Source organism: Muscardinus avellanarius, assembly GCF_963383645.1.
Source record: "Muscardinus avellanarius genome assembly, chromosome: 4".
Taxonomy (NCBI): Eukaryota; Metazoa; Chordata; class Mammalia; order Rodentia; family Gliridae; genus Muscardinus; species Muscardinus avellanarius.
In genome coordinates, this window is record NC_137789.1 from 69,996,534 (window position 1) to 70,009,221 (window position 12,688).

The following is a 12,688-nucleotide window of genomic DNA, read 5'->3' on the forward strand; positions in this document are numbered from 1 at the left end:
CCTAATCTCATATACAAATATTAACTCAAAATAGATAACAGACCTAAATATAAATCTTAAGACTATAAACTTTTAGAAGAAAATCTGGGTCATAAAACCTCACAACATTGAAATTGGCAGTGATTTCTTGGATATAATTTCAATGGCACAGGCAACAGAAGAGTATACAAACTCCCTAAAAAATTAAAAAATATTGTATATCCAAAGACAATGTAAACAGAGTTAAAAGTTACTGATAGAATGGGATAAAATATTTCCAAATGCTACATCTGAAGGTATATTAATATTCTACTAGAAATCCTAAAAATTAACAACAATAAAAGCAAACAATACAATTTAGAGATAGGTAAAAGACTAACATAAATAATGAATCTCCACAGATAACTAATCTTAGTTGTCTGTTGGATGGAAAGTCTTGTTTCTCTGGTTCTGGTGTGTGTTACCTATTTCTTCTTTGTTGTTAATCTTTTTGAGTATTTTCTCTAGCGCTGGTTTTAAAGACAAATTCCTTCAGTTTCTGTTTGTTGTGGAAGCTTCTTATTTCCCCATCTAATTTGATAGAAAGTTTTGCTGGGTAGAAAATTTTTGGCTGGAAGTTGTTTTCTTTCAGAGTTTGGAATATGTTACTCCAAGCCCTTCTGGCTCTCATGACTTGGTTTGGGAAGTCTGGAGTGATTCTAATTGGTTTGCCTCTGAATGCCACTTGGCCCTTTGTTTTTGTTGCCTTTAAGATTCTCTGCTTGGCTTCCACATTGGTCATTTTGACAATTATGTGGCGTGGGGATCCTCTTCTCTGATCCTGTCTAAAGGGAGTTCTATAAGTTTCCTGGACCTTTGTATTGACCTCTTGCTCTATGTTTGGAAATTTTTCTGCTAATAATTCCTTTAAGAGATTGTTGATCCCTTTGGTTTCACCTTCTTTTCCCACCTCTATTCCAGTTATTCTTAGGTTAGCTCTCTTAAAATGGGCCCATATTTCTTCAATGTCAGATTCCTGCTGTCCTATATTTTTTTCTAGATTGGAAACCATGCGTTCATTTTTGGATTGCTTATCTTCTAAGAGTGAGATTCTATTCTCCATGTGTTCTAATCGGTTGTTTGTACTTTGAATTGAGGCCTTTACTTCATTAATTGCATCCTTTATCTCTTTTTGGCTCTCTCTCTCTGAATTCTTTTCGAAAGACCTCTATTATTTCTGCAGTTATTTTCCTGATTTGATGTTCTAGAAATCTCTGAATTTCTTTTTTATCAGGTTCTGATGTTGTGGGGTTGTGGGCATTCATTGCTCCATTGTTATTCCTCTTTTCCACGATTTCGGAAGTTTGTGCCTTCTCTGGGTTCTTTCCTTGGGTCACTATGACTTCACTTAAGGTGCTCTGGATCTCGAGTCTGTGGTATCTCAGTCCCCACTACTCCTTTACTGGGTTGTATCGCAGAATCTCAGACCCAGGGAGTCAATAGAGGCTGCTTTAGACCATGGGGGGTGCCAGGTTGGGCGTTCTCCTATGGTGTGATATCTCTGCCACCGCCACTCCCTCACTGGGTCAAGTCTCTTGGAGTCAGTACTGGGATTTCTCCTCTGGGGCCCGCAATTTGACTCACTGTTGTTGAGTACGCAGGTGGAGCTGTAGTGGACTGGGTGAATTCGCTGCTGCTGCCGCCAGTGGCAATATGGCGCTGCTGCCACGCCCTCGGCCGTGAGGCTGGTGTATTTCTTCTCTGGTTTTGAGCTCCGCTCTGAGTCCCTCAGCTTACTGTTCGCCACTTCTCTCTGGAGCCTGATGGGCTGTAGAGTGCATTGGTCTGGTGCCGTCCAGTGAATTCGCCGCTGCCGCCGGCAGTAAAGCGCTGCTGCCGCGTCCCCAGGTGTGAGGCCGGCGTATCTCCTCTGTGGCTCTGAGTTTCGTTCTGAGTCCCCCTCCTCTCTGGAGCCTGGTGATTTTTTTGTTTCTCTGGTGATGGTGTTTTCTGGCTATGAAAGGCGCTGATTTTGTGGTAATGCAGATTGGTTGTCAGCGGGGCTCTTAAGCTCTGCTTTTCTCAATCGCCATCTTCCTGGAAGTCTCACCCTGTACTTTTGATTGCCAAATTGAAATGGCCAACTTGGTGTGTCCTAATATGTGTCAAAAATACTGAAGTTCATCATGAATTCAATTTTATGTTAATGAAATCCCTTTTAGGTTGTTTGTTTGTTTGTTTGTTTTTTGTGGTACTGGGGTTCCTGGAAACCCTTCTACCTCCAGGCTACACTCCCAGGCTTATATTTTTTTGGAAACAGTGTCTCTTAAGCCAGCGCAGCTGGCTTCGAACCTGCGCAATCCTCCTGTCTCTGCCTCCCAAACGCCGGGATTACAAGCGTACGCCACCACGCCCAGCCCTTCTAGGTATTTTGTACTCTTTAGGAAGAATGATTTTTGCATACATAGCTTTATCAAAAAATATTTTAAATTATAAAGTAAATACAAAATTGTACCAAAATGAATGATAGTTAATGAAAGAATGAATTTCTTCTTTTCCCATGTCAAAGACATACCCACCAAGGTTAAATTTTAATTGTAGCTTAAGAAACATCCTGTTTTTAGAGCAATATTCATTATAACAGGTGTTCTTACAGAATAGCTAAATAATCCAAAACAGAATTGAGACCATAGCAATTTTTCATAAACCTCAGCAATAAGAACATTATAAAACATTTTATTTTGTATTTATCTACAGTGGATTGTTTAGCAGTAGACGTGTGAGGAATTTCTTAAAATTCAAAATGGCCTTCAACTCAAATATTTAGCTACCTCACTAGATAGAGCAACTAACATACCATGACTAACAAGTCATGCAAATTTAGTACTCTATCCTTATCCTTAATTATTTGTTAAAGTCTTTTTGACAGAGCACCTCTCTGCTTTCTTAGCCTGTGCTTACATGGGGCCAGGATACCTTGCTTCTCACCTATCTTGTGTTCAGATTATAGATGAATTCTAGTTAAGGAAAAGGGAATGTATTCGCTCTAATTAGTATAATAAGGAAATTAGAGCTGGGCATGGTGGCACACACTTGTAATCCCAGCATTCGGGATGCTGAGATCAGGGGATCGCAGTTCGCAGACAGCCTCAGCTACTTAGCAAGACCCTTCACAAATCATTGAGATCCCGTTTCAAAAAATAAAAAGAATAAAAAAAAAACCATGACTGGGGGTGTTGATCGGAGGCATGATGCCTCTGGGTTCCATCCTCAGTACCAAAAAAAAAAAAAAAAAAAAGAGGGAAATCAGCAATGAAGTTGTTTTAGTGATGGCCTTTGATTTTCTACTAGACCCCAGGGTTCTTATGGGCTGTTATTTATATTACACTTGTTATTTATATTACACTATATTTATATTACACTAATTATATATACATAATTACCAAGAACTTGTAGTGCATTGTCATTTGATTTTCCCCAAAGTTTTTAAGTTTAGGGTTACTTAAAGAATCCTAATATTCTTTTTCCTTGCACCAACTACTTAAGTATTATTTTTCAAAAAGATATCTTCAGCAGTAAACTCCTTGGAAACTTGATTTCTGTGTTTTGGAGTCTAGAAAAAATAACCCAGGATTGCTCATATCTCCCCACCTTCAGTCATAGTCATAGGAAGTAGCACACAGTTACTTGGAACAAGATAGAATGGACTCATGGACTTCAAGCTCAACAGATGGAGGAAGAGTAAGCCTTGTTCTAGTGTAGGAGACTGGATCTAGCATTTAGTAGCAGAACTTTGACAGGGATCTCCTGTGGAAGATTGTTTCTTCCCCAGAAGTTTCTTTACCACGGTGTCTACCACTGCTCATCTTACAGATTATTTGACTTAAGGCTCAGATACTGTTGTAAATCTTCTATAGGACTGAATATACTTAACACATACACATAAACAAATATTTGTTGAGAGCCTACAACATGTCAGACACATGTGAGGCCTGTGGTAGCATAGCTGCAAGTAAGCTAGCCTGTACCCATCTTTATGGAACCTTTCAATAAAAGTATTGTTCTAGCTGCCCATCAGACTTCTGGAAATAAAAGCCTTTTTTTTTTTTTTTTTTTTTTTGGTGGTACGGGGTTTCCTGGAACCCTTTCTACGTCCAGGCTAAACTCCCAGACCTATTTTATATATTTTCATTTGGAAACAGTGCCTTTTAAGCCAGCGCGACCCTCCTGTCTCCACCTCCCAAGCATGGGGGTTACAAGCATGCGCCACCCCGCCCAGCTAATAAAAGTATATATATATATTGGTGCTACTGGTGTTCCTGGAAGCCCTTCTACCTCCGGGCTACACTCCCAGACCTATTTTATATTTTTGAAACAGGGTCTCTTACGCCAGTGCGGCTGGCTTCGAACCTGCGTGATCCTCCTGTCTCTGCCTCCCAAGCGCGGGGATTACAAGCGTGCGCCACCACACCCGGCCTAGGATGCATATATTTTTTTAAGAAAAAAATACATACTGAGAAAAAAATCAAACTTTTAATGGTTACATAAACATTTTATTTCAAGAAAATAAGGAATTAGGGCAGTAACTTTGAGTTTCAATTTTAACACTTAAAAGCTAGTCAGTGTGATATTAAAGAGTCTGTTCAACAAGTACTTACTACTTGCCTTTAGGTGATGAGCACTTACTCTTAGGCCTAGCATATAACAGGAAACTAAGCCGATACAGACCACTGCCTTCGTGAAGCTTATGCCTTTATCTAATAAATCTTTTTGTTTATAGTGCATAAACACGGTTTATATTGGTTGCCAAAAATATCCATAGCTGCTTGAAAAAGATTTGTCCACTAGTTTTTGCTCTTAGACTACTGTAGATGCACTTTTTTGTGGCTCTAATCCAAAAATTAATATTTACTCAAATGATCTTTTTCAGTCTGCAATTTCATTTATAATTTTTTAAAGTGATGGAATGGTGTGAATAGAGAAAAGTAAAGAAACCAATATAAGTCCAAGGCCTTTAAAATTTTTTTCCTATGGTGATGTATTCTAAAAAAACCTTTTGTGTTACAACTTAAATTTCTTAAAACCCAGTATCATGTGTTTAAGGCCAGTATTCAGTTTTGTGGTTTTAGTATTTTTGTGAACTATAACAACTATCTTGGGAAGGAGATGATTTTTGTGTATTTCAGGTTTCCTAATTATCTTTTATCATTTTAGGGGTTTAACAGTAATGTTTGAAATAATGAAAACATATGGCCACACTTACGAAAAACATTGGTGGCAAGATTTATTTAGAATTGTTTTCAGGATTTTTGACAATATGAAATTGCCAGAACAGCAGACAGAGGTAAGGGAACACAAAATTTTCATTTAGCACCATTAAGCTAAAAGGTTAATTTCTTCACTCAGTACATCTTAGTATTTCATATTAAACATATTGAACAGAAAAGAATGCGTAGAAAACTTTATGCCATATGAAATATGAGTGTATCTTTATAAACAAGAACACTATTTGTGAATAGAAATGAATTAATGAAATGGGTTTTCTCTTATTTTTGTCAGTTTCTTTTTCACATTTTTATATTGTCCCAACTATAAAATACCAGTAACTTTCTTTAGTATTCTGTAGTGAATTCCTATTCTGCATTGGGTAAGGAACACAAAGTGAAAATTGTTTTATTACAATGTATAGTATCTATTTTAGGCCATGGAAAATAGTTTCCCATTTTCCCATTTTATTCTTTATAGCGTTATTAAATGCAAACATAATGCAGTATCCTTTCAATGTTTGAAAACAGTGAAATTACTTGTATTTGTTTTTTATAAACCCTCTTACTTTATATGGTGTTTTGAAGTATCCGTACTTCAGGAAAGAAAGTCATTTGTTTTTTCTTCAAGTCTGTGCTAACCCCAATATGATAAACTATTTTTCTCCTTTATTTTCTTTTTCTGTCATACTTTAAAGCAAGGCCAGGTTATTATTCATGTGCATTCCTCCAAAAGTCATAAGGTTATACTGCATAAAATAGCTAAGCTATTTCATATATACAAATAGATATTAAATTGAGGTGAGTACAGTGTTTTAGAGGAAGCAGAGTTTTTTGAAAGGGAACATTGATAGTCCTATATTTTAAATATACAAACACATTTCTCTTTTATTTTTATTAGTAAATGAATGGTGTGACTCTAATGACTTTTTTTCCCCAGAAAGCTGAATGGATGACAACAACTTGCAATCATGCACTTTACGCAATCTGTGATGTTTTCACTCAGTATTTAGAAGTGCTCAGTGACGTACTTTTGGATGATATTTTCGCCCAGTTATACTGGTGTGTACAGCAAGGTAGGTCTCTACCAGCATTGTGACATAACATGTTACATGTAATCTTGGTTATATATACATGAATTGTTCTTTTCTTTTCTAGACAATGAGCAGTTAGCACGGTCTGGTACAAACTGCTTAGAAAATGTTGTTATTCTGAATGGTGAAAAATTTACCCTAGAAATTTGGGATAAAACTTGTAATTGCACACTGGATATCTTCAAAACCACAATCCCACATGCGTAAGAATTTATGCAACTTTACCTTTATATTTGTATAGTGAATAAGTTTAATAGCAAAGATTAAAAGCTTGACACTGATTAGTGATTTACAAAGTAGAATATTTTATAAGCATGCTCAGCGTTACATGGATTCAGATTTATTACAAATCAAACTCCTATGAACTATAACACATACATGAATTAAATTTTTTGTAAAACAGAATATTTAGTCTGATTATCCAAAATTTGGGTCACAATGAAATGACTCAACAAATTTATATAATATTTGTACATATTAGACTAAGTGGTAGTTTTAAAATGAAGGGGAAAAGAAAGCCTCCTCAACATGTTTCAGTTACTGTAGATTTAATAAGGAAAATCTGTAAGTATGATAGAGTACAATAAATTGTCATCTTCCTGTAAGGGATGAGTTTGGAAATAATTTGGCTGAATGATTCTGATAGCAACTAGATTATTTATAAGACAGAACTTACTGTCCTGCTCATCCCTGGTGCTCTCTAGTTTATACGTAGTCTTAAGTTATATCTACAGTTTTAAAATCTAGAGATAGATTCTTTCTTGAAATGTCTTATTAAATAGACACATGGATGTTTATGGGTGTAAAACCATAGATGAAACTCATTAAATATCAGTCAATATTTTTAAGCTTCATAAATTTTGTTGACAGGAATTAAATGTTTACACTCTTGTAATCACCTTGTAAATATCATGATGAATAGTAAATAGAAAGGCAAACAAAAAAAAAACACCCCTAGAAAAGCAGTCTCTAGGTAGCACTACACTAAAAAAACACAGTAACCTCTTCGGCCTATTTCCAACTATTATATATTTTTTTATTCTTTTGGTACACTTTTTTGTTGGAGCAATGTGAGTAACTAACAAATGATACATGTCTGTCAGAGTTTATCTGTGATCATGCATCAAAGGTCACATACAGCCAGGCACAGTGGCACATGCCTGTAATCCCAGTACTTGGGAGGCTCAGACAGTAGGGTTGCAGCCTCAACAATCTCGTGAAACCCTCCACAACTCAGTGAGACTCTGTTTCAAAGTAAAAAGTAGGGTCTCAGGTGTATACCTCTGGTTTTTATCCTTAGTATCACCAAAAAAAAAAAAAAAAAAAAAAAAGAGTGGGGGGTATATTCTGAGGTAGAATACCTATGGGCACAATCATAAATTCTTATATTCGAGTTGTCCCTTTGAGATCTTTACAAAAAGCAAGTGGGCTATACAATCTTAAGAATTGTATCTGTTTATTAAGTTACACACTAAGGATTATATAGATGACTTTAAATATCATCTAATAATCTCTTAAAAGAAAGTATCTGTATTATAGCACATACCATATTGAACTGAAATGGTCTGTTTGCCATCTGTCGATTTCATTCCTCTGGAACTTTTGTGTCTCAAGAATAAGGGCTTGCTCCTTAATCTTTCTGTACCAAGCTTTGTGTGTGTGTGTGGTACTGAGGATGGAAAGGGCCTCACTAAGTAGCTGAGGCTGTCTGCAAACCACAATCCTTCTTTTCAGCCTTCCAAGTGCTGGGATTATAAGCATGTGTCACCACACCCAGCTCTTTTCCTCTTTTCCAAGCATTTAATCAAGGATGGCAAGGTAATTTCTCTTTGGGTTAAGTGTTATTTATTTGTTTATATGCATTAAAAAATAGGATCCGAAGAGTTCTTTAAATTTTTTTATTTCTTCAATTTTAATTCTATGAATTCTTTTGAAGAGTTTCAAACTTTTTAAAAAATCTTTGGAAAATACTGATTTTATTATTAAACCAGTAACCAGATACTTTTCCTAATTATATCAAAGTCTACTTAACTATTTCCTAGAAGTATTTAAACTTTTTTAATAGATGTTGCATTTAGTACAGTCAAGGGTAGAATATGTTTTCAGTATTGTATTGTGACTTTTTTGTGCCCACTTTAAAATATGTTAGCCATGGCATGTGCCATATCTTTCCTGATTGGTGTGATTTCATTATTTTAAAGGCTTCTAACCTGGCGTCCTACTTCTGGAGAAACTGCTCCCCTCCCTCCATCTCCTGTGAGTGAAAAACAATTGGTAAGTAAATCAAGCATACTTATAGTTATTTATGATAGGTAATTTTACCATGGGTCACATTCTTATACTTGAATATCCTAGTTAGTTCTACTACTGGAACAAAATACCTGAGTCTAAGTAATTTATAAATAATTGAAAAATATTTTCTCACAGTTCTAGAGGCTCAGAAGTCCAAGATCAAGGTGCCACTCAGTTTGGTGTCAGGTGAGGGCTGACCTCTGCTTCCAGGATGGAACTTGTGTTGTTTGATCCTCAGATGGCAGAAGTTCAGAAGGCAGAGGAACAAGAAAGGGCCTAGTTAGTCCCCCACTCTTTTAATAAGGCTCTAATTCTCTCCATGAAGTTAGGTTTCCTCATGGCCCAATCACTTTCTTTAGACTCCACCTCTTAATACTATTCATTGGGGATTAAATTTCAACATATATTTTATGGAGACACAAACATTCAAACTGTTAGAGTGCGTCCAACTCTTTTAAAAATAAGATATGTATTTGTTGTCCATAATTCTCAGTTTACATTTTCTGGTGATGAACTTCAAAGATAACTACAGTTTAGCTCTGTAAGTGCAATGGGAGGATGTTTAAGATTATTTTAATTGTTTTAAATTATATAGGACATAAAGTAAAATTTAAAAGATTATGAATGGGGGCCAGGCGTGGTGGTACATGCTTGTAATCCCAGCATTCAGGAGGCGGAGACTGGAGGATAGCAGTTCCAGGACAGCCTCAGCTACTTAGTGAGGCACTTCACAACTCAGTGTGATGCTGTTTCAAAAATAAAAGGACTAAAAAATAGGGCTGGGGGTGTAGCTCGGAGATTCAGTGCCCCTGGGTCCCATCCCCAGTACTGCCAAAAAAAACAAAAAAGATGATAAATGGGAGGTACTAGATTACATCGGCTAATCTGACGATATCATTGAATCACATTTTATTTAAATTTTTTATGTTGATAAAATTTCATTTTACAGAAAAATTGGCAAAACTAATTTAAGGAATTTCAGCAAACCCTTCACACAGTGCATTAGTTTCCTAGGACTGCCATAGTAAATTACCACACTTGATGGCCAAAGGTCCAAAATCAGGAGTCATCTGGCATTCTTGGAGTTTCTTAACTTGTTCACACATCACTCCAATCTCTGCCTCTCTCTGAACATGGCTCTCTCCTCATGTGTTGCAAGCTGGCAGGAACTGGAGCTGAAGTTCACAGGCATGATTTCTTCTTTAACAAAATCTGTTTAACTCTCAAATGAAGTTCTCCTAGATTGCTGAGAAAATCTTTACTTAAATCAACTGACTATGGATATTAAACACATCTATAAAACACCTTCAGGCTGGGCGTGGTGGCGCACACTTGTAATCCCCACACTTGGGAGGCGGAGACAGGAGGATCACGCAGGTTCGAAGCCAGCGTGCTGTCTTAAGAGACCCTGTTTCCAAAAATAAAAATAGGTCTGGGAGTATAGCCCAGAGGTAGAAGGGCTTCCAGGAACTTCAGTACCACAAAAAAAAAAAAAAAAAAAACACCTTCATAGCAACACGTGGATTAGTGTTTAGTTGAATTAATTATTAGTCTCTTGACTTAAGTATATAGGACATTACTACTGTGTCCTAACCAAGTTCATAAAACTAACCACTACACCAAGTTTCTTCACTTTATTTCATTTGCTTTTATCATGCCCTTTTTATCTCACTCCCTCGTCCCAGTTTTCTGATTTCTTTGAAAGTAATTTGAAAATATCATATACCTTAATCCTTAAAAAAAATTTAGCATTTATTTCCTTGAGGGGGAAAATGATATTTTTTATAACCACAATATAATTAGGAGTTTGGAAGTCATCACTGAAATAATACTGCTATTTAAATTATGGGCCTTAATGAAATTTCTACTGTTTTTCCCAGTAGTGTCCTTGAATTTTAAAGGGAGTCCATAGATAGCAAAGCAATGCCTTCTCACCAGATTTGTTCCCAATGTTTTTAATTCTACAACAAACAAATATAAGAAATCTCCAGAAAGGATTTTGAGGGGTTTTTCCTTCTTCTTAAGTACATATAATACGAAATAAACACATACTAGAGCTGGAGTTGGGAAGTATAAAAAAAGGTCTAGTACTTTATTTTACTCTATATTCTTGTATCGTGAGCGCGCGTGCGCATATGTGTGTGTGTGTGTGTGTGTGTGTGTGTGTGTGTGTTTTACAGTTATAAGGCATTTTTTTAACCTTTAACTTAAAAGTACTCCTCAAGTGCAAAGCAAGGGCCGAGGAAGAAGGAAAAACCCCTCAAAATCCTTTCTGGAGATTTCTTATATTTGTTTGTTGTAGAATTTTGGTTTTAGTACTAGAAATTCAACCTAAGGACCTTTGATCTCTGAGCTACACCCCACGCCCTTTTTATTTTTTACTTGTAAACAGGGTCTCACTAAGTTAATGAGGCTGCCCTTGAACCTGCATTCCTTCTATCTCAGCCTCCCAAGTACTGGGGTTACAGGAATATTGCATCTCACATGACTTTGAAACATCGAGGCCATATCTCCCCATCAGTATATAGAAGTTAATTTTATAAGGGCTCCCTTTTCTCCACTATACAGTTTTTTTCTTTTAAAGGAGAAATGTGAGCATACTAGTTCTGATACAGAACTGTTCTAAAAAGGCAAAGACTAGCCAGACGTGGTGGCGCACGCTTGTAATCTCTGCGCTTGGGAGGCTGAGACAGGAGGATTGCACAGATTCGAAGCCAGCCTCAGCTACTTAGTGAGGCTCTCAGCAACTTAGTGAGACCCTGTTTCCAAATAAAATATAAAATTGGTCTAGGAATATAGCCCAGAGGTAGAAAGACTAGCCAGGTATGGTGGCCCACGCCTATAATCCCAGTACTGGGGAGGCTGAGACAGGAAGATTGCAGGTTCACAGTCAGCCTCAGCTACTTATTGAGGCCCTCTGCAACTTAATGAGACCCTTTTTCTAAATAATGAATTTTTTAAAAGTAGGTCTAGGAGTGTACTTGGAGGTAAAATGCCCTCTGGGTTTAATCCCCAGTACCAAAAAATAAATTACTTAAAAGGCATAGACTACCAAAAGTATTTTTCTCATTTATATTGGTTTTCAAAAAAAATTGAGAAAGCAATACAGCTACCATTATCTTTAGTACAACAATACTTCTTTTTTCTCTCCCTTGCTATTTATTTATTTATTTATTTATTTATTTATTTATTTATTTATTTATTTTGGTGGTGGTGGCGGTGGTAATGGTAATAATAGTACTGAGTATTGAACCCAGGAACATTCTACCTCTGAGCTATACCCCCAGACCTTTTTAAAATTTTTTAAATTTTTTTTGTTGTTGTTTTGAAATGGAGTCTTGCTAGGATTCTAAGCGTTTCACTATATTGCTTAGACTATCATCCTCTCTCAGCCTCCCAAGTACTGGAATTATAGGCATGTGCTACCATGTCTAACAGGACAGTACATTTTTAATTTATATGATCTGATTAATGTCTTCTTTAAAATAAGAATATTAAAATTTGTAAGATAAAAATGAATATTTTTATAGTTATTTTGAAATAATCAACATTTCTTTAAAGGATGTAATTTTGTACTGCTAAAAGCATTTATTTATTTATTTATTAACTTATTTATTTATTTAGGTGGTATTGGGAGTGGAACCCAGGGGCTTTTCTACCTCCAGGCTATACTCCCTGACCGATTTTATGCTTTATTTGGAACCAGGGTCTCACTAAGTTCCTGAGAGCCTCACTAAGTAGCTGAGGCTAGCTTTGAACCTGTGCGATTCTCCTGTCTCAGCCTCACAAGCACTGGGATAACAAGCATGCACCACTACACCCAGCAATTTTTTGTTTTTTTATTAGTGCATTATAGTCATACATTTTAATGGTGTACAAAATAGTAGAGGCATACATGTAGATATCGCTTAGTTAGCCCTTCCCCGGTTTCTACTCCATGCCCTCCATCCTTCCTCCTTCTCATGTTTGGCTTACTGATTCACTTTGATATGTTTATGAGTGTACATCATGTACATTAGGGAATTTCCCTTTTTTCCCCTTCTATCCCCCTCACTTAGGTTGCCTTATGTGTTCCTCTGT

General features: G+C 36.5%; 1 protein-coding gene across 5 annotated transcripts in view; it reads left to right on the top strand.

The window, feature by feature from the left end:
• Positions 1-12,688, top strand: part of ARFGEF1 (ARF guanine nucleotide exchange factor 1) — a gene marked incomplete at both ends in the record, with an annotated part of 145,610 nt that overhangs the window by 114,508 nt on the left and 18,414 nt on the right. For 3 of the 5 annotated variants that reach the window (XM_080694651.1, XM_080694654.1, XM_080694652.1), the window contains 4 exons: positions 5,173-5,302; positions 6,163-6,298; positions 6,381-6,519; positions 8,518-8,590. In XM_080694651.1, coding sequence (XP_080550777.1) covers positions 5,173-5,302; positions 6,163-6,298; positions 6,381-6,519; positions 8,518-8,590 — 478 coding nt within the window. The remainder of the gene's footprint in view (positions 1-5,172; positions 5,303-6,162; positions 6,299-6,380; positions 6,520-8,517; positions 8,591-12,688) is intronic. The other 2 variants (XM_080694653.1, XM_080694655.1) reach the window with 1 other exon arrangement.